The following is a 22,582-nucleotide window of genomic DNA, read 5'->3' as shown; positions in this document are numbered from 1 at the left end:
TGGATGAGTAACTGCAGAATTACCTGCAGTGATTGTTTTCACGGCATCGTTGCCAGAAATCTGCCTTGGCTTGGAATTTCTTCCTCACCGTAGAGGCTAAACACTTGGGTTTTAATTGAATAGAGATGCCAGCTTTGCAGGAGTTGGAATTGCCATCCTAATTACATAGGAAAGCTTGTGAGAAATCACTGGAGGTGCTTTTTCCTGATTCTCCCATCTGTACAGTTTTAAATGGGAAAAAAATCCCCACTCTGATTCTTTCAATTCTTTTGGACAGGTTCAGCAACAGGTTCACCCAAACCTTTCAGCAAAAGAAGATTCTCTCTATTACATTGAAGAGTTAATACTGCAGCTGCTAAACAAACTATGCATTGCTCAGCCACGGACTGTCCAAGATGTAGAGGTAAGACTAGATCCTGGAAAACCAAGGGCTTGCTAGCAAAATGACTGAGGTATTTTGTGCAGTGCAGATTGAAGTTAAAGCATGGTGAGCCTGAAGAGCAGAGCCTGTTAATGCTAAAGGATTATATAGTATTGAGATTTCACAAAGCAAGCTTAGTTGGAAAATCGTTTTTTCTATACATGGTTTCAGAATAGAAGTGGTGAGAATTTTATGTTTCAGCATTATTTTTAGAAATGCAGAGTACTTTGAAGGATTTTCTGCTGCATAAATACACTGTGGACTCAAGGATGGAAGGATGTTGCAAGTTTTCCTACTTTTTTACATAACTGTAACAGGAAAAAAAGTAATATTGGAATGAAAGATTACTGTTGCTAGGCCTGGAGTGTGATGCTGAGGGAATAGAGTTGTACGTTCCTGGAACTTTACTGAACTCATTGAGGCTCTCGTATTATTGCAGCTGTCTGCTTTCATGTCATCAGTTACAAAATGAGGGCTTCAGTGGAGTGCACTTCCATGTACAGTCTGCAGGGAGAAAGTGCTCCTGTGTAGCTGTGACCCCTTATAGCTTTGTAGAGTATTAATTGTAAAGCAATCTGTATGTCTGGAATTTTCAACACAAACCAAAATGATGTTCTCTTCTGATATTCTATATGTGTCATGGAAATAAAATTACAAAAGAATGGCCTGAGGGGTTTCAGATTCTACTGAGATGCAGCAATTGCTCTTAATTCAACATGGAGTTAATTCATTAATTATTCATTTTGGTTTATGATTAATGTATTTTGTAATACTGATGCATAAAGAGTATAGTGTGACTAAATAAAAGCAAAACTTCGTAGTCCCTTAATATCTCCCTGGATTGTTACTACCTTGAGTCTGGATTTGAACTTTGATTGTGGAGCTGAGAAATTCCTTGTTCATTAGCCAGTTCCCAGCTGATCCCAACTGTCCTTCAGCACAGAGGACAGTTTGAGATAACACTGATTGTTCTGCACACCAGCTCTGTAGTTTTCTACTTCTGAGTCACGAGATGATAAAATTACCCTGTCTATGTATGAATTAATAACTTTCAGTGTATATGTGTGTCCTCCACAAATCACTGGGTGCAAAACTGCATACAATACAGCCAGCCTTCTGAGACAACTGACAGCTCTGAATCATGGTTAGCACTAACAGCCAACACTAGATCCTGAGTGTTGTATTTTATATGTACCTGGCATTTTAAGGCTGTAAGACGACCTTGTTGCACTTGGCAAATGTAACAATTAAAACTAGCTTTGTGTTCTAAGATTAACTAACTAATGGGAAAGGGTTCCCCCAAACATTTTTATTGTGTAGTTTAATGCACTCAGAGTCTTCCAAAGCAGGGAAATCAGAATTCAGGTTTGTGTTAGGGGTTGTTGGTGAGATTGCAGTGTTGGCACACAAGTAAAGGCCTCTGCTCCTCCTGTTTTTAGCTGTTAAGAGAAAACATGAGAGCTGTGATCTCTAAACTTTAGCGTGCAGATACTTACATAACAGCCTGGAGTTAATGGAACTATTTGTACCTAATATTATCCTTAAATACTTTCAAGATCAAGGTCTAAAATCTCAAATTATGGAAGTTTTATAAACAGAAAAAGCCATTCACGTTGTTCCCAAGAAAACACTGGGAGCCAGTAAAGTCTGGGCACAAAAGGCGTGTGTTAGTTGTGGAGTGCCCTGCGGAGTTGAAGGACAGCTGAATGCCACATGACGTCTGTGTCGCAGGTGATCTCCTGGTAGAATCTCAAAGCAAGTTCACTTTGGTTAACCAGCCCAGGGCTTTGGGCTGTTGGCCAAGAGGAAAGGTCACCATGTGTTTACCTGGCACAGCCTGTTAAGTTGAGCCTTAAATGGCCACATGCAAGCTGCCTCTGAGAAGACCTGTGAGAAGGCCTCCTGTGAGATTTTGGAGTGTGTGCAAAAATGTTTTTATCAAAGATTTTTCACCATTTTTCTCAGCTCATTCTTCAGCTCATTTATAAAAATCTCTCCTCTAAGAGTTACCACCTGTGCAGACCTCGTTGTGGCCCGGGTTACAGGCTCAAAGCAGAGATGGGGTACGGCACTGCAGCGCATCCCATGCCTGCCTGGCAGGGCCAGCTGGGCTAAGGGACCAGCAGCACATGATGATCACTGTTCCCTCCTGAATGGTCTCACTTAAAAAAACTAGTTTTCCAAAGTCACTTAAGCAGCCATCAGAGTTCAGTTTAGACACATCCTTTCAGCGTTTAATTCCCCAGCTCACAGGGGCTGCAGCAGGAGGGCTGGAGGGCTTCATGAGAAGCGGGACTGGGGCCTTGTGCATGGTTAGGTAGGGCTGCTGAAGTGTGGGACTGCTGTTTGTTCGGCTGTGGGGGTCATCTCACCTGTTGAAATGTGAATCTATGTAGGAGTAACCTAAAGTTGCATACAGTTTCCCATGGTAGTGGGGGCTGTAAACTGGAGCAGGTGACTGGTTGTGCAGAGGAGTATGCTCCTGTGTGGGCTTGAGGAGTCCATCACAGCCATCCTTCTTCCTGAATCACAGCTCTCCTAGTTAGAAGATCCTGCACTTGTTTTCCATTTCTGTCATGAACTCAATCTGATGTAGGGCAAGTCATGCTCTGTCATGAAATAGGAACAATACCAACTTCTTTTTTAATATAGACTGTAAACGGTTTAGTACTTCCTGATGTTGTTTATATTTTGGGCTCCTGGTCTCAGCTGAGGTTTCTTGCTGCTCTTCTGATGCAAAGATCATAGAGCAAGAGTTGTTTTAAGAGATTTGAAGGAGTTCTTCCTGCGTAGGGAAGGAAGGTTGTTGGGGATGATTGAAAGGAGTGAAGCCAAGTTGGGCAACCAGGAGGAGTGAACAGTTAGGAAAATGTACTGCAAACACTGAGGAGGAGGATAATTGCCTATACTACAGGGGAAGTAATTTGCTGTTTTATTTTTTTAAAACTTCTCTTTGATTAGTGTGGTTAATCTAAGTGCATCTTTCTGTTTGGACAGGAGCGTGTTCAAAAGACATTTCCTCATCCAATAGACAAGTGGGCGATTGCCGACGCGCAGTCTGCTATAGAGAAACGAAAGAGAAGAAACCCTCTCCTGCTACCAGTGGACAAAATACATCCTTTATTAAAGGTGCTTAAACCAGCAACCTGTGATGACTCCTGCCCACCTTGCACCCCCAGCTGCGTTGTTGCCCTCCAGCAGAACCTTTAAACTGTTTCTTTCATTTGTGTGAAATTAGGGATGTTTCTTATATATTGACTGAAAAAGTAAAGAGTCACAATAGAACAGGATGAGTATATTGTAGTAAGAAGAGTAGATTCCCTAAATTCATTGTGTTGTAGACATGTATTACTCTACTTTGAAGTATGACTAGTTAGCTTTTACCATAAATAAAATCCAAACAAAGATGTTACCTACTTCAGGAGCGCTGTTTTGACACCTTTATTTGTTTCAAAGTGCTGCAGAAGCCAAAATAGGAGAGAGAACAAGAACGTCCTGTTCCTTGTATACCGTCAACTAAGACGTGTGTCAATGTCCTTTCAGTTACTGTTGAATGTCACTGATGCCTTGGTTTTAAAATCAATAGATCTGCAAAGGTGTGACAGAAGACCAAATACTGACTTTATTGTTGGTGGATTTTGAGGAGATGTCGTGTTACTTAGATGTCATGTTACTTAGAACAGCTCCTTACTTACAGGCAGGTGTTAGTGTCACACAGTAAGCATGTATTCACACTGTACAAGGGTTTTATGGTAATGGTAAAGCAGCACTGTGGTTTTTAGATCAGTGTTTAATCACTTTTAGATCAGTGCTGAATCAATACCTTGAGGTTCATTCAAACTGCTCTTTTTTAATACTTTTTTTGGTATTGATTTTGCTTTTTGTTCATAGCTTGAAGAGATGCTTTTCTCCATTGGTGGCATTGTTGCACCAGAATTTCCAGCTGCATCCAGAAAACGTTATTCAAGCATCAGCAGGAATTAAAGCACTTTTTCAGGCATAGTCACTGTGTTCTTACATGCAGTGTCTCAGTTTGTGGCCGTTAATGAGAGGGGAGGACACCTTAGGAAATAAACTGGCATTAAATAAGATCTTCCAGGGCAACACTGGTGCTTTTTTTTAATGCTATCTGATTTAGAAGTGTGTGTACATAGACACCTTCAAATGCACGAGCTTACCTGTACTTACCTGTGATAGAACCCTCAGGAGTAAGAAGCCATGTGGTGCATGCTCTGCAGAACATGGAGCATGTAGCACAAGAAGAACATGCAAAATTCATCCTGTTTGTTTTCTGTTCAGACTTTAATAATTAACTTTAAGGATTTTATGTTGTGCAAGGATTTAGATGGCTTAGTTGTTCATCCAAAGACTAAAATGGATTGCAGTACTTAACAGGTTGAACGTACAGGCTGTATTTTGATGAAATACAACTTTGTTCCATCAAGAACAATTCAATATGAAGCATATTCTTTTCTGAAGAGAAAAAGAGATCAGAGACAGAGTCTTTCAGTTATCATTGATATAGGCTAAAATCTAAATACAAGAGTGGCTCCAGTGAAGTCCCTTCCTTGAAAACACCCTATTTTCAGGACTGTCATTTTTAGAGGAAAGGTTATTAAAAGATTAATTTCAGTAGAAAACTCGGTGTGTTAATTATTCTGATTAATTTCTGTAATAAATAGTTGAGTTGGATTCTTTCCCTCTTTTTCTCTCTAATTTTGCAGGAGGTCCTGGGTTATAAGGTAGATTACCACGTCTCTCTCTATATTGTGGCTGTCTTAGAATACATCTCGGCTGATATTTTAAAGCTGGCTGGAAACTATGTTTTCAATATACGACACTTTGAGATCTCCCAGCAGGACATTAAAGTATCAATGTGTGCTGATAAGGTAAGGAGTTGGGATTGAAAGAGTGGTGGAGGGGTTTCGGTTTTTCAGAAGGTACATCCAGAGTAGGATAGGAGGGAGGAGAGACTGGAGTTAGTCAAATGCAGAAGCTTCTCTCCTCACTCATACCAGAGCTGTCACAGTAAAGACTTAAGTTTAGGTCGATCCTGTTAAGTTTTGGAACAGTAGTAGTTCACACAGCAATGAGAAGACAGAAAATGATGATATCTTCTATTTCCTGACTGTGTTACAGTCCTGATGCTACTTTGTCATGGCAGCTCTTTCCTTCTTTGTAATACAGAAAAGACCTTTAGTTCTAATCTCAAGAAAAATGAGAACCATTTTTTGTTTAATTTTATCTTTATCAGGAGGGTTTTGTCAAAGGGTTATGCAAGATGCCTTGTTTTTAAAGTTGGTTCTGCATGAATTGTAACTTGTTTTCTAGGTCATACTAACTTATAAAGGGGAAAATGGCTTTGGCAACTGATCCAGCCTTCTGCTGCCAACGTTTAAATATTACTCCCTTGTGAAAGTGATCACAGAAAGTATTGTATTAAAAACTCAGAGGATTTCTCTGAACACACTGAAATAGCTGCGCTTAAGCCAAGTGTAAAAATCAGGCTTGCATGTAATTTTTATCAATTTCTTTGCTAGGTTTTGATGGATATGTTTGATCAAGATGACATTGGTTTGGTTTCTCTCTGTGAAGATGAGCCTTCTTCTTCTGGGGAACTCAACTACTATGACCTAGTGAGAAATGAAATTGCAGAGGAAAGGCAATATCTGCGGGAGCTGAATCTGATCATCAAAGTGTTTCGGGAAGCTTTCCTGTCAAACAGAAAACTGTTCACACCTACTGTAAGTCCTTTAGTAGGTTATTGATGTGTAATGCTAGTTGCTCCATTAGCTGCCATAACGTATCAATTTTGTGTTAACTGTGTGGAGGCAAAAATTCAATTTGATTTATTGTGTGTCAGTGCTTAGTGAGTGTTGACTGTGGAATAAAAGGGAGGAATTGCCATTAGGAGTGCTGCTCTTGGAGGGAAGCTTAATGGACATGATTGCCTGTGAGATGTCAGCAATGCTGGAGTCTTTTGGTCATGTAGGTAATCATTCCGCTGTTGCTTCACACAAAAATTCTCAGTTATCTACTTGTGTGTACAGTGAATGCAGGTGAATCCTTGAATTAACATTTGAGGTCTACCCCAGGACACCCCCCCATCTGCAGAAACTACAAGTTAAACAGCCCTTGGCCCTGGATTCTGTAGTGTGTGACTGACTGTGAAGGGAATCTCTGCTTGATAAATGATTGAAGTATTTGACCAAAATTACATGTGTGGCAAATTCTTTTTTCAGGCTGCTGCAGTCAAAAAAGGAAGCCCAGCTCTTCTAAGAGAAGTAGTAATAGTAAGAGATTGATGAATCCTTCCTGTGGGAGGAAGGAGAAGGGGATGAGATCAGCAGAACCTGAACTTGGATGTTTAAGTGGTACCAGCAGGTTAAAAAGAGGCGGCAGGACACAGTGGGGAGGTTCCTCAGCTGATGGGATATTGGAGAATTACATGAATGTAGGGAGAGAATTCAAAGGAAGATGATGGGAGAAGAAGAGAGTGGTATTTTGGAGCTGAGGAATACTCTTTTGTTATGTGGGAGTGGGTATGAGAAATTTTGAGTTTGCTTGTTCCCACGGAGAGTTTGCCATGGTCTTGTCACTGGCAGGAGGTCAAGCAAGCTGTGCAGTCTTAGGTTGGGGTAGAGAAGGCTTCCAAGAAGTGTGTTTTACAGGGGTCAGAAGAGAGGAGTGCAGGTCATTGGAAAGGTCTGACTAGTTGGGTTTGTGTGTGGTGTGTGGATTTGAAAAATCTGAAAGGAGAGTTTGGAATAGGAAGCTGCCAATGCCTCCTCTGTACCCAGATAGTACTCTACTAAAGTAGCCAAGTAGCTGCTTTCACTTTTACCTGTGATTTAGAGGATCTGACCTTGGAGCTACTTTAAATAGCCTCCTTCCTATTGTGTTCTGAGGGGCAAGAGGGAAAATAACAGCTGTGAGTTGTGGCTGAAGATGCCAGGGGTTTCTGTCCACAGCCCTGAGCAGCCTGTCCCATAAGGGCTGGCAGCAGCCCTGGCCTGGGAAGGATGATGTGCTTTCTTCACTAGGGTGAGAGTTGTGTAAGACTGGATGTGCCCAGGCAAGCCTGCAGGGCTGGCAAGACCACACAGTTTTAACTTTCTTCCTAGTTTTTTCTTGTCTCCATCTCCATTTTGGTTCAGATTTCATGAAAAATGCTCTGATATTTACATAAACAAAAGAAACTACTCTAAGCACAACTAAGATACGGTTTGTGTTTGCAGGATATCGATGTGATATTTAGCAACATTTCAGACATCCATGAGTTGACAGTGAAGCTTTTAGGATTGATTGAGGATACTGTTGAGATGACTGATGAAAGTAGTCCTCACCCTCTGGCTGGCAGCTGCTTTGAGGATCTTGCAGAGGTATGGTGCTGCTTTGAGTCTGGGGAGTTTGGGGTTTTTTTTAAATCGCTGATTGTTTTATTTTCTTGGTAAACTTTTGTTTGTGACTCTTACCTCCAGTAAACTTGCAGTTGTAAAATGTCCTTCCAATAAGCTCTAAACAGAAATCTGCCCTACCCATTCTTTAGCAGGTAAGCTAAAGTGTGTTTTCTACCTGTCATAGAAATTATATCAAGCAGGTAAGCACAAAGCTTAAAATGTTATTTCAGAGTGGGAATTAATTGCTACGACCCTGTAGGGATGTGGATTTGAAAAGTAACTAACTGGGATTGCTTACTGAAAGAAAGTGGTGCTTTGATTTTTGTAGTTGTTGGTGTCAGGCCCAGGGCTAGCCAAAAATCATAGCAGTTGGACATTGATCTGCAAGATGAGTGACTTGCGTGGCTGGGCAATGAGCTAATTCAAACAAAATATGTTCTTAATTCAGGCAAATATATTGTTCTGGAATAGGAAATGTCTCTGCAAAACAATCACTCAAGGATCAAAACAGACATGGAACTCAACAGAAGCTTACTGTTACAGACACCCACTGACCCATAAATTGGATATTAAGGAGTAGGACTAAGGGAGGATGCTGCACAAGGATTTTATGTGACTTGCACTGGAATATTCTTAACAGTCTGTTAACTGTTGGGGTCTTTTTAAAAATGGGCATTGAAATACAGGAAGGACTACAAGAGAGTCACAAAGTTTTTGAGTGAGTGCTTTACAGTGAGACAGAACTCAGTTTATCCAAAATAGGATGAGTGTATAGGTACCTTCATGACCAGAAAACAGAATAAAAATTCCTCTGGAATTCAGCAGAGAGTTACATGGCAAAAATGCAGTATCTGAAAGGCAAGAGGATAGTTCAGCTTAGAAATCCACCACACCTATTTAATGTTCAGGGGAGCTAACTCTTGGAATAAATTACAGAGGTAGGTGTAGGGTTCTTGGTGTCTTTAGACGTGTTTCAGTGGAGTCTGCTTTTTCTTGAGAGGTGTATTGAGCCCTGTTTTTGGAACCAAAATGTAAACGTAGTGATGTAAACCACATTGACTGTATTAGAGGAAGTCAAATGAGGTGTTCTGGCCTGAGAGAGAAAGAATATCTCAGATGAACCAGATGGTGAATGTGAAGTTTATGAGTTTTATCTTAGAATTACAGTGTTTGTAAAGAAAACGATGAGAACTTTTGCTTTTACATATGTTCAGTTTCTGAAATGTGAGGACTGCATGAACACACCAGTACTGTTTGAAAAAAGCTTTACATTTTTGTGGATGTGAAGAATACAGGTTCTTCAGCCCATGTGCCACTCACTTAGGAACATACCAGAAAGCTTTCCTGCCTTTACTTCAATAAACTACTCGTGACCCCTCAGTAGGAAAGTCCAGTTGCCTAGGTCTTAGCTCGTTAGTTGTTAAAGCATAATTGCTTATATAAAGATGAGAAACATTTGAGCAATGAAATAAAGCAGCTATTTTATTAAAATTAAAAAAAAAAAAACCCAAACCCTTAACATTTTAAGTAGTACAGCACTGTCCTGGAAAACATACATATCTCAGTTTATTGCAGAAGCTACTCTTAGGCAATCCTGTGCATGAAGGGAGACAAATTCTTTTAAACAAGTAAAAATCTCACCTGATTTTCATTAACTGAAAAAACTTCAACAAGAAATGAAGAACAGATTATTCTACAAACCTTTTCATGCAAATAGTAAGTCTGAATTTAATAATTCAGTTAATACAGAGCAAGACCTACTTTAACTAGGCTGTTCATTTGATCATCTCGTGTGTTGAGATCATCTTTCTGTGAGTATTTGCAAAAGGGATCATTAAAGAGAGATATGAAAGTGAAGTGTTTATTTGTTCTGCCTATCTCACTGCCAGGTTTGTTCACTTAGTGTTTCCACGATAAAGGTCCTTCAACTTGTTTGGAAGGATAATTAAATACAAACAACCTTTGCAAGCTGGAATCTTCCTGCTTTGTCTGGATTTTTTTGCATCAGTTCTTTGGAAGGTTTAAACATAAATATTGTAGTGTTTGTGAGATAAGGAAGTGTGGGAAAAATAAAACATTTTTTTCTGATGTGGAGGAGTTAAAAAACTTGATGCCTGACATATATGAGTGGGAGATGGATGTCTGTTAATGTGCTGGTTAAAAAAATGTACTCTGTGGTAACTTTTACAGTTTTATCTATAACAATGTGTTTTAATGATTGCCTGAGATAATCTTTTTAGTTCAGCTGGTGTCTGGAGAGCCTCAGAACTGAGGGCAGAGGGGCTTTGTATCTTGAAGTGGTCTTCAGAAGGCAGCTAATAAAGCAAGGTTGTTATCAGTAGGTTGTAAACTTGCTATGCTGGTATTTTCATTTACACAGAAGTTTGTATCCACAAAGCAAAAAAGGTGGAAACAACATTGCAGTACAGTAAAATGGACTGGAATGTACAAGCTCCAGTCCAGAACTATGTGCTGCATTAAGATAATTTATATAGGCCTTAAGTTAACACCTTTCATATTTCAGTAACTTTTGCAACATTGCAGATGTAAAACCCCCCTTTTCTATTATTCTCTTGGGGAAGATACCTAAGGCAGTTTGTTCCGATCTTGTGTTCAAAAAACAAACCCAAAAACTAAAAATACTGATCAAAGCCTGAGTGGAAGGAACTGAAAACCCTTCTAAAATGCAGTGAAAAGTTTTAAAAAACAGCACAGAATAAAATGTCTTGGCCTGGCTCCCCCAGCAGATTTGCATGCAAGGCTACATTTTGAGAAGCAGTTCCATTTCTGCAGTGCAGAATGGACCAGTGGAGGGAGCACCTGCAGCCATCTCTCCATTTGTGCCTACTACCTCTGGATGCAGGTGAACCCACACCCCATGGCTGGCCTACTGCTTCTGCAGAGATTTATGTTCATTTTTTGTTGGCTAGTACAGCAAAGAGAAACTGTGTTATGCAATGTTATTGTCCAGTGTCTCTAATCTGGATGTTGTAAAATAAGACCCTCTTATTGCATGCTTGCAGGTAGTGGGCAGTTGTGGAGTAACGAAACCAAAAAAAATCCAGGCTCTAAACTGGATTCAGATTCTGTTTAAGAAAACCAGCCTGTTCAGATAGAGTCTGATCATCTCTCTTCAGCTGCTGCTGCTGAAGAGACAAACCTCCCCCCCTCTTTACCCCTTCCCAGATGCAATGTAATGGGAATGGACAGAGGTGATTAGAACTTGATGAGAGTTGGGAGTAATGATGATAATTTGCATGTGAAAAGAGAGTGCATTCTGTGCCTTTCCTCCCCACAAAGAGTTTCATTGCAGTAGCCCCATGAGTAAGGTAGGAAATCCCCTTGTCTCTCTGCAAATGGAAGACTTGAGGCTTCACCTGAATGTGCAAATTAGCCTTTGTGATTTTTAGAACTCCCAAATTCTTCAGCCTGTATTCTGACAAGCACTTCTGCATTAAGGTGAAAAGAGGTATGTGCTTATCCTGGGCATCCTGCCACACTCCCAGATAACCTAGTGATTCGTGAGTGATTCAGCCCAATGAATCTGTAGAGGCTGGAACAGTCTGACAGGCTGTAGAGCAGGTGATCTATGAGCAGCCATAAATTATTCCTGCAGAGATTCATGTACAGTCAGGTTCTCAACCCATCCTGCTCTAGTTGATATTACAGAATCACAGGCATGGGTACTCCATCCAGAACCATCATCTTTGCACCTGAAACCTTTGGTGTCATTAGAGGACTTTCTTCTGAGACTCTTTCAGAGTAGCTGCTTTGTTCCTAGAGTGAGATACTTTTCCCAGCCAGAGAAGTGTGCAGGAGGAGCACAGTGCCTACAACTGACCATTCTTAGGTGATGTCCCCTGAAATGGTGGTAGTACAACAATGCCTCCTTGTGACAGTCCCTAAAGTTCATCTTTACCTGCACTGCTTTCCAAAGTGTCAGTCTTCATTGACAGAGTGGAGGTAAACTGCAATTCTGTGTGAAATGTGGATGAGCTGAAAGCAAGAAATTCTCTTGGCTCCCAGTGCTTCAGGAAAACAAAGTTTGTGTTAGTGATGTGTGGTGAGATTGAGGCATGCTGAGAAAACCTGGTGTGTGTTTGAAAATTGGAAGTGAAAAAGGTTTGTGGCTTACTGAATATTTGTTTTGCAAAATCGATCTTTTCTTGAAGAGTTCCCCTTGTGTATCAGTTTTATTGAAGAAATTAATTGTACCAACTGGAACAGAAATATCTTGCACCCTTCATGTATGTGTATAATTCTCTGTTCTTGTTTAGGAACAAGCCTTTGATCCATATGAAACGTTGTCCCAGGATATTCTATCTCCACAATTTAATGAGCATTTTAATAACTTAATGGCAAAACCTGCTGTTGCTCTCCACTTCCAGGTGAGTATAAATGAAAACCACTGAGTTCTCATATTTCAAAGGTTTTAATTTTGTCAGTAGTTCTTTACTTCCTACTGAGCAGGAACACCTCTCCATTCTGGCCTTTCTTTAGTGTAAGATGTTTGGACTCTACCTCTTTCTCTGAAAACTGGACATAGCTCTGACCCATCCATGAATCTTTGCAGGTTGTTTTTGTCCTCACATCACTTTCTTGCCTGAGAACAGATGTTGACTTCTCACACCCACCACTTCTATTTCTGCTTTGCCTTTTAGTGCCAAACACAGGCACCCAGGCACAATAATTTAGTTTTCTTCCATACATATCCCAGGCCTCCTTGTTCAGCATTGAAGCTGGGACTGACAGTTGTCCTTGAGTCATTGCTTTAATAGGACCATCCAGCAAGGTCAGCCATGATTTGTTGTTTTTTTTTTTTTTTCATTTTTATTACTTCCTTTCACCAATGTGGCAGAGTTGTGAAAGACTATTGCTCAGGAGACTGAGCTGTGTTCAGAAAGGCTGCTGAGGAAATGTTGGGTCAGTGGTGCTCCCAGCTAAACCCATGGTAGTAGTGTTTAGTTTGTATAGTTCACTGGGACACACACCTCTGCAAGCTGAGGTTCCTCTGAGCCATTCCTTCCAGATGTTTCCTCTTCAGCTCTGAGGCTCGGTAAGCTGGATCGTCTCACTCTTAAATACTACTTGGTGTGATTGAAGTAAGGCCCACTTGCCTAGCAAATTTAAAGCCCAAAGCCCTGTTCCAGATTGAGTTGGTCACAGTCATTTGACAGTGAAGCTCACCTCCTTTCCCTCTCCTCACCATAGAGGGGTTTGGGCTTTCCTGGGAATGTTCACGCTTCTGCAAACTCAGGGCTCTGGACAGTTGTCTCTGGCAGTTGCAGAGATGCAGCTAGAGGTCTTAAACAGGGGGAGATACCATTTCCAAAAAGGAGATCAGGTAATTCAGTTTCTGTTCAATAGTTATCTTGATCTGTAAGATGCCAGGGATTTCACCATCATTTGGAAAACTTCTCCTTATCTCACAGCCTGAATTACTGTGTTGGTTAGCTGCTGGGAATGGGAAAAGATTTCCAAGTCATAAACTTGGCATTCTCAGCTTCTGAGGGAGAGGAGATACTAATACCAGTTTCTTAGGTACTTGATGAGCCCTCAGTGTTTCTGTGGTACATTGGATGTAAATTGAAGCACAGCTGGGAGGGGAGAACATTAGAGGGAAGTTGGTGCCGAGTTTATTAGATTGTGTGACAGTCCTGGCTGGTCTTTAACATTCCAGTGTTCCCGGCAGCAAGCTGTGTGCCAGGGTAAAACACGCTATTTTGGAAATGGATATAAGCTTTTTTCAAAATACATTCAACCATTTCCTGCATTCTGGGATGTGACCATTCGCTGGAAAGTAAGGTGTGCAGTGTAGCCGTAGACGTTATTTTTAGGTGCTATCACCTCAGACTAATGCTGTTAATTGAGTTCTGCAGACTATGCTGAAACACAGAGGTGCTAGAGACTGATACAAGCACCTCTTCATGAATTAAAGAATGCTTGTAAAATGACTTGTGGGGACTTGGTCCTCTGACTGTTTAGATATGATTTACTACTTCAGGCAAAAATAGGGACCATCCAGCTGGTTACCGTTTTAAGGAGGCAGCTTGTGCCAGCATTTGTTGCAGAGGTTAAGGATGTTTGCAGAGCTGTGGGTTCACTAGTGATTTGTGCATCAAAATCCACTCATAACTGTTGATGGAAAAAGATGTTGTGTCTGGAAGAGGGTGTTTTCAGGTTCTGTTTTCTCGATGTAGGAGCATTTATGTGTCTATGAATTTCAGGAATAGTCTCAGTAGACAAAAATGTTTTTGCAGACTTTATCGTGTTCCTTACTACTAGATGCAAGCAGAGAGTAATGTCATTGGGACACCCTGTCCACAGCCATCTTCCTCAAAGGTGTACCAACTTCACAGCCTTGTCCAGTCCCATTTTGAGTATTTCAGTGTAAGTAATCCTGTTCATTTTTCCTTTTCAGTCTACTGCTGAGGGCTTTAAAGAAGCAGTACGATATGTCCTCCCACGTCTCATGCTTATCCCAGTCTATCATTGTTTGCACTACTTTGAGTTACTACAGGTAAATAAAGCCACATTCTTGCTTTCTGCTAAAAACACTTCTTAGTGTAGAGAATCTAAGGTTTTAAGTAGGCAAAGAGATTTTACTTACTGCTTCTGAAAACTGAAAGAGAATAAAGCACCACTTAGTATATGTCTGAAAAGTAAAATCCTGTAAAAAAACCCTTCAAAAGCATCTATTGCTCTGGTGGGAACATTTAAAGTAACTATATTGTGTTAAACCTTTATTGAACTTGAATTGTAATAGAGTTTAAAATTTAATATGCAAATCTAGTTTCTTCTTTCCCTGAGTTCTGAAGTTTTTGTCTGTTCACAAAAAGCCAAGCATAATTGAGATCAGTATCTGCAGTCTCAAGTCACGCTCCAGTTGCAGCCCAGCTGATCTTATTTTGGCCATTGGGGAGGCACTTCCTTTATCAGGCCCAAAATAATTCATTCTTAATGTTCAATTATTTATCCTGAATCCTGACTGGAAGAAGTAGGGCAAAAAGCACAATTTTTCATAGCATAGCACACTTTCTCCATATGGAGGAGGAATGAAAAAAAAGAACTATTATTTTCTCATTTTCTGTCTTCTAAGAAATGACAGGGGTGAAATGTCAGGCTTGATGGATTTCTAATTCAGATTATTAAGTTATTCCTGTAGGACATACTTCAGGACTTTTACCATACAAGTTGTTTAGGTTGGCATCTAGTCCGTATTTATGAGCAATTTTGCCTACTGAGGCATTACTTATTTTAGAAAATAACAGTCCCTATTGGTTTGACCACAGATCACTTGCATGTATTTTATTCTGATGTATGCTAGCAAGGTGGTTCACATCAGTAGTTATTTCCCTGAGGTTTAACAGCCAAGAGCCAAAAAGTAACTAAGCGTATATCTTTTATGCTTACAAGCAAATGTTTTTGCTGTGAGTTATGAGAAGAGAAGCCAGCAGTCAGCAGAAATTTAACGTCTGAGATCTTTAATAATCATTCTTGAATAAGAAAAAACACTATTACTGTAGAAAATGCAAATAGAAAATCATGGATATTACTTGGAGGTTTTTTTAAAGTAGCTGAGGATAATGTAAAAAAAAAAGTCACTATTTGCCCCGTTGTGTTGGGAAAGTTTGTAAGGCTTATGAGGGTAAGTGAATTATTAACTAACTGGGATATACATAAATTAAGCGGCTGAAATATCCTGTGGCTATAGCTGACATTTTGAAATAGCAACAGAAATTACACTATTAAATTCTCAACGTACAACATGTTCCATGGAGTTTGTATTTCAAAGGATTTACTTGTGCCAGGGAAGAAAAGGAAACTGCAACATAGAACTTATCTATAATACACTATAAAATTTCCTAAAGGAATATCAAGCCAAAAAATAGCAGTTGTTTCAAGCCCAGGTCTGTAGTTAATATCTGGCACATATTCCCTTTTTCTTTATTTTTATTTTCAAGTTGAGTCCTGTTTTCATTATGTCTACTCTGATGCTTTGCATATCCTCATTTAGATAAGTAAAAATAAAGGTAATTTGTTTTGACCTGAGAACAACCCATCTCCAGTGTATCCATTACCAACGTTTTGTAAAAGGTTTGTATCCAAGTGTCTCAAGAAATTGTAAATATTTTAAGCATTTCTATTGATAATCAGTTTAGAAAACAGTTCACAAAGCTTAAAAAAAAACCTGCCACCAACCCAAACCAACCCTAAGAGTTAATGAAGTTTTTTCCAGATTGCTGCACTGTCTCTGTTGAGAATAGAAACTTTACATTGCCATAGTTTTAATATTTGCCTTCATAAAGCTTCTGTTTGTATAAGAACATCTTTAAAAGCTCTTCAGAGGGTTTTGGCCAGGCTGGAGGGATGGGCTAAGACCAAATATATGAGGTTTAACGAGGCCCAGGGCCAGGTCCTGTACTTGGGCGACACCAACCCCGGGCAACGCTCCAGACTGGGGCAGAGGGGCTGGAAAGCTGATGGAGGGAAAGGACCTGGGGGGTGTTGGTGGCAGCAGCTGAACACGAGCCAGCAGTGTGTCCAGGTGGCCAAGAAGGCCAAGGGCATCCTGGCTTGTGTCAGCACTGGTGTGGCAGCAGGACCAGGGCAGGGATTGTGCCCCTGTGCTGAGCCCTGGTGAGGCTGCAGCTCGAGTGCTGTGTTCAGTGTTGGGCCCCTCACTGCCAGAGGGACACTGAGGGGCTGCGGCGTGTCCAGAGCCGGGCAGCGGAGCTGGGGAAGGGGCTGGAGCACAAGTGTGCTGGGGAGCAGCTGAGGGAATGAGGGTGTTCAGCCTGGAGAAGAGGAGGCCGAGAGGAGACAGGAGCACTCTCTGCAACTCCCTGACAGGAGGCTGCGGTGAGGTGGAGGTTGGTCTCTGCTCCCAAGTAATGAGTGACAGGGCAAGAGGAAACAGTCTCAAGTTGTCCTAGAGGAGATTTAAATTGGAGCTGAAGAACTTTTTTCCTGAGAGGGTTGTCAGCCCCTGTCCCAGGCTGCAGAGGGAGGTGGGGGTGTTCTGCAAAGGCATGGTGCTGAGGGCCATGGGTTAGTGGTGGGCTGGGCAGGGCGAGGGGAGGGCTTGGACTCCATGAGCTTAAAGCTCTTTTCCAACCGGAATGTTTCTATGATTCTGTGAAAGGAAAACAAACCAATCCAGGAACTAAAGGATGAGGGGCAGAAGCATGGCATGGCTCTGCCAGACTTTCTGTGAAGTGAGCAGTGATAGCTTTGTTGATAGGTCTCTTTCAAATTAGTGCAGCTTCCTTTTCCTTGAGGGTCAGTTGCATATGGTGATTCTCTGGAACTTCTTAAAATGTCTTTCTTTCATACTTAAAAGACAAAATTATATTAGTGACCTGTATTATGCTGAAGGTCAGGCTAATTAATGACCTGTTGTGTCTTAAAGCTGGGAAATGGAGTGCATCAGTATGAAATTAAAGAATGAAGTCATGTGGTACAGCTTTGTAAGAAACAAAGCATTTGACTGATTTTACAAGCTGCACAGCCTCTGTCTGTTTTTTAGGGAAACACTAACATCCATGCCTTATTGAGCAGAGTTTGTGTGTTGTCAGAACTTAAGAAATTAAATGCTTTGCATGCAAACTTGGTAGTTTTCTCTTCAGTGACAGGAAACGGTGGTTACTATTTATATTTTAAACCATGGCACACTTTGGTTCTGATAGCCTGTCTTAAATCTATAATACTGCAAGAGTTTTCTGTCTCTTGGGGACCCTGAGACTGCTTGTAACTCCCATTAATATTGGTAGGATCAGGTTATACATGACACATTCCTAAATTTCCTCGTGTCTTTGAAGAATGAAGTCTGGCAGATAGTGCAAAAACCACATTTTGTTGTTTCTTTTTCCTATTTTTCACTTGGATAATGCAGCAGGATTCTGCCTGAAATTTAGTATTAGGCAATGTGTTTTCTTAGCCAGGGAATTTCAGCAGTGAAAATGATTAAGTTTGACCTTTATCCACAGTATACAAGATTTCTGAATAGAATTAGAATTCAGATGCAAAGGCTGAGCACAGAGCAGAGCAGGAATCTTACAAAGCGTTCCATAGTGAATATGGTAAATACAGAGTCTTTTGTTGTGATCACTTCAGTTGCAGGTTTATTTAAAACATCCTAAATTTACAGCAGTGATTTTTTTAAAAAGCAGAGAGGTTTTAGGGGTAGAGAAAGTATTTGTTCAGCAATATTGATGTATTACAAACTGTTGGTACTGCCACTCTGTTACCACTGTATTTGTCTCTAGGAACCTTGGCTGAAAAAAATGCAGCAAAAAGGGAAGCAGAAAAGCAACAGAACTCTCATATTTTCCTGGTGTTGGTAGGGATAGAGGCTAAGATTGAGACTGTTGCTCCTAAAGAAAGTCACCAAAGACCTCCTACTGAATTGGGAGATAAGTAATAACTGATGTACAGAAGCGTAGACCTCAGTGTTTGCTCTTTTGTGAAACTGAAGTGTGAAAAGCTTGAAAACTCTTTCAAGCTTTAGAATTTTTCTCCTCAGTGCAAAAACCTGTTTGTGCAGCCTCTGATGCAGGGTCTGCAGCAGAGGCTCTTCTGTGGAAGAGGCAGAGGGGTTGTATGTCGTTTGGAGATCTCCAGTTGAATTTGGTTTGACAGCTGTTCGTTAGCAGCCATGTAGAGGTCATGAGGAAATAGCCTTTGGGCACGTGGAGGCAGAGGGCAGGCCTTGATGTCACTTCAGAGTTGTTTCCTTGTTCAAATATTGACAGAAAAGGAACCTGCCATAGGTAGTTTTGGAATGAATGATGGTAGCAAAGGTTGAAGAGAGTCACACTAAAGAAATCAAACTAGTGGTAGTGATCAGGAGCTGTTAGATCTTGCATACAAGTAACCCAACTATATTCTTATATTTTTAATTGAATAACAGAGTATTCAGGTTTAAGATGCTATGCTTGACATTTCCAAAGATGAACACCTTAATGGTGGCAATGTAGGGGAGAGCTTAATGTTTCATCAGGCTTATGCTTTCATAAATGCACCTGTGGATACCAGAGTTCCAAACATTATTCATTGAATGCAATGCTCAAGGGGCAATATAATCCATCCAAATCCTGAGCAAGAAGCCCATATCATTAAAATCCTGAAGGTAAGCAGAGATCTGTTCAAGTCCAGGAAGGCTTTTCTGTGTTAAAGAGAAAGTATAGCCTTCCTTCTCCTGTGCCTTGCACAAGACTACCCCTAACTCTTGCCTATGACTCGCTGTGCTGTTATCAAGCAACCCAAAACACATGAAATTCTGCCTTTTGATCTTTTCCACTCTTACCTAATCATTGACTGGCAGAGAAGCCCCATTCAGTATTCTACAGGATCACTGTGCTGTAATTTAGGTGCACAGTGTTTTTCATTACTGTTTTCTGTACAATAAATTGAATAGTGAGTATTCACCGTTAATCATCACTGTTATTTTAAATACATCTGGCACAAGCAGGACACTCTTTTCCTTTTTCTAGAGATTGACATATTTTCTCTGTCTAGCAAGCATATCTTTTGCATCTACTGTTTAATCAGAAGGGTGCAAGTTAAGCAGATGTTAGTCCAGTAATTACAGAGAATGAGATATGCTTCACGTGATGGGCCTCATCTTCAGGAATCTATGCATTGAGGTGTAGAAATGAATTAGATTATTTCCAAATGGGAGGGGGGAGTTGTTATGAAAAGCAAAGCTTGCCCCATTTGATGTCTGTTGATTGACAAACATGTCCCTGTTAGAAAGGAGATTTAAGAAAATCTGCTCAGGGCACGTGAGGAGAAAGAGTCTCTTATCATAAGACTCAGTAGCTTTTCCCACCTTTATGATTTGGCACTTGTGATCTTTTCACACTGTTTTTATGTTCTTTTGTGACTGATAACAAGGAAAAGAAGGGTTTCCACTGAGGTAGACATCTTATTTTTCCCTTCCCTGTACTGTTCCTCAGCTCATAAACTTCCCAGAAATTTCTGGCCGTGAAGCTTTCATTTCTGTAATATGCAAGATGGAAGATGTTTGGGCATGTGAAAAAATAAACATTTTAGTAATTTAAATTACATGAAGAGAGTGGGCCAATCTGGTCAAACCCTGTTCTCTCAATTACTTTTAGAGGAAGCTACATATCCTTGCTGAGGGAACATAGTGGGGAAAGGAAAAGAAGGCTTCTGCCATGCTGAGTGATTGTAAGTAAGATTTCTCTTTGAGTATGTAGGTAAAGCAGAGTGTATCCAAAACTGCGTGGCATATTGTTTTGAGTTTGCCCAGCAATCTATTTGCTTGAATTTTCCTTAAAAAACCCAATTATACAGTCTTGAGCATGGAAGAGGTTAAAAAGAAAGCTCTCTTTTATTTACACTGGTAATATTTTAAGAGTGTTCACTTTAGTTGACACCCCACAAAATTGACATTTCTTCTTGAAATAGATGAGCTCGCTGAAGATGGCAGAATTTAGAAGGGTAAGCAGCAAAGAGAGAATCTTGGTCATTCTGTCTTTTAAATTTGGTCTGAAATGTTGAGATTGACTCACTGAAGGAATACTGCTCACAGTTACATAACTACTCACAGTTAATTCCTCCACTATTTCAAACCTCCAAGCTATTCAGTAAAATCAGTCGTGAAACAGATTATTATTGACAAGGTAACAGGAAAAACAGTGTCTTGACAGTTAGCACTGGCTCTCGGTAAAGGGTTATCTTTCTAAACTCCCTGCTGCTTTCTCCTGTTGAGTATTTACTACTGACTTTTCCTGAATATCTGACAAATGTTTTTTAGTTCCATACAGACCTAGTTTTGAGTGTGCTTCTGGTAATAACTCTCTCATTGACTTGAAGTCACTGGCTTCAAGCAGTCCTGTAGATAACACCGTGTAAGAATGTTTAGCAGTCTTCTTACCCTTCTATAAATTAGACAAGTCTGAAACAAAAAATGTTTCTTACGCCCCAGCAACTGCAGGAGTGCAGTGAAGACGAAGAGGATCGGGAGTGCTTGAAACAAGCCATTACAGCTCTTCTGAACCTTCAGTGCAGCATGGAGCGCATTTACAGCAAACACTCCCCAAGACGGCGGCCTGGGTAATCATAGAATCATAGAATGGTAGGGGTTGGAAGGGACCTTTAGAGATCATCTAGTCCAGCTTCCCTGCAGAAGCAGATCAACCTAGATCAGGTGGCATAGGAACACGTCCAGGTGGGTCTTGAAGACCTCCAAGGAAGGAGACTCCACAACGTTGTGGGCAGCCTGTGCCAGGGCTCCCTCACCTCAACAGTGAAATAGTTTTTTCTGATATTTAAATGGAACATTTTGTGTTCCAGCTTCATCCCATTACCCCTTGTCCTGTTGCTAGATACAATAGAAAAAAGGGATGCCCCAACCTCCTGACACCCACCCTTTAGATATTCGTAAATGTTAATAAGATCCCCTCTCAATCCACAAAACTGGTTTGCAAAAGTTGGCAGAGTAGAAGATAAATGATGTGGAAGGAATTGTGATTGGGTTTTTTCTTTCTTGTTAGAGAATCTGTGTATTTTGTTTTCAAGGCATGTCTTTGTGCCAGTTTTCATTGTAAACAGAATAACAGGCCCAAACCTTCACAGTCCACTTATGTGAATAGTGGCAATATCGTCCTCCTTCCCTAGCCAAAACAATGCCAGTGGCTTATATGGAACAGTAAACTTGGTTAGGACACATTTAGGGCAAAGAAATAATAATATAAACAGGTAATTTTGGTTTGGGGGGGAGGGATTCTGGTCTCTTGCGATGGCAAATGTGGAATGTACCTGTCCTGACTTTTTCTTTTATTCATTCAAGGGATCCAGTGTGTCGCTTCTATAACAGGCAAATAAGAAGCAAGCACTTGGCCATCAAGAAAATGAATGAAATCCAGAAAAATATCGATGGCTGGGAAGGCAAAGATATTGGGCAGTGCTGTAACGAGTTCATAATGGAAGGTGGCTTGACAAAGATAGGGGCCAAACATGAACGCCACATCTTTCTCTTCGATGGTTTAATGATCAGCTGTAAAACTAACCACGGTCAGTCCCGGCTTCCCGGTTACAGCAGCGCCGAGTATAGACTGAAGGAGAAAATTGTCATGAGGAAAATACAGATCATAGACAAAGATGACACGTCTGAATATAAACATGCTTTTGAACTGGTGTCTAAAGATGACAACAGCATCCTGTTTGCTGCCAAGTCTGCTGAGGAGAAGGGTAATTGGATGGCCGCTCTGATTTCGCTCCAGTATCGCAGTACTCTGGATAGGATGCTGGATTCAGTGTTGCTGCAAGAGGAAAATGAACAGCCGCTGAGGCTGCCCAGCCCAAACGTGTATCGTTTTGTAGTGGAAGACTCTGAAGATAACATTGTGTTTGAAGACAACTTGCAAAGCAGGAATGGCATTCCTATCATCAAAGGAGGGACCGTTGTGAAGCTGATCGAAAGGCTGACCTACCATATGTATGCAGGTATGCCTTTGGGTTTTTATGATCACCCATGTGTGGGTGATGAAATTAATCCTTTTATCTTTTGGTTGATTGGGGTGTTTTTCTGCATCTAATTAAATGTAAAGCAAGATTTGCAGAAAAGAAAAGAAACCAAACCACAGTATCTATTATTAAATCAACTGGCAAAGCTGTAAAAACACTTTGGGTGTACAAGCCTTGCCCTCTTCCCCTAAAAAAGCACCAGTAGTCTAACAGGAGGCACTAGTGGGTTTCATCTGAGACTACCATGGCTAAAGCAGGTTGGAGG

The 22,582-nt window shown here is 40.7% G+C and overlaps 1 protein-coding gene across 1 annotated transcript in view; it reads left to right on the top strand.

Annotated features, from left to right (window-relative positions):
• SOS2 (SOS Ras/Rho guanine nucleotide exchange factor 2) overlaps positions 1 to 22,582 on the top strand; it is a 59,319-nt gene that overhangs the window by 14,358 nt on the left and 22,379 nt on the right. The window contains exons 2-10 of the mRNA XM_061998559.1: positions 278 to 403; positions 3,419 to 3,550; positions 5,146 to 5,310; positions 5,962 to 6,165; positions 7,660 to 7,803; positions 12,099 to 12,209; positions 14,243 to 14,341; positions 20,777 to 20,904; positions 21,641 to 22,296. Of these exons, the coding sequence (XP_061854543.1) occupies positions 278 to 403; positions 3,419 to 3,550; positions 5,146 to 5,310; positions 5,962 to 6,165; positions 7,660 to 7,803; positions 12,099 to 12,209; positions 14,243 to 14,341; positions 20,777 to 20,904; positions 21,641 to 22,296 (1,765 nt within the window). The remainder of the gene's footprint in view (positions 1 to 277; positions 404 to 3,418; positions 3,551 to 5,145; positions 5,311 to 5,961; positions 6,166 to 7,659; positions 7,804 to 12,098; positions 12,210 to 14,242; positions 14,342 to 20,776; positions 20,905 to 21,640; positions 22,297 to 22,582) is intronic.

The sequence above is a fragment of the Colius striatus genome, chromosome 6, assembly GCF_028858725.1.
Source record: "Colius striatus isolate bColStr4 chromosome 6, bColStr4.1.hap1, whole genome shotgun sequence".
Classification (NCBI taxonomy): Eukaryota; Metazoa; Chordata; class Aves; order Coliiformes; family Coliidae; genus Colius; species Colius striatus.
Note: the sequence above shows the minus strand (reverse complement) of the source record. Positions and strands in the feature narration are given on the sequence as shown.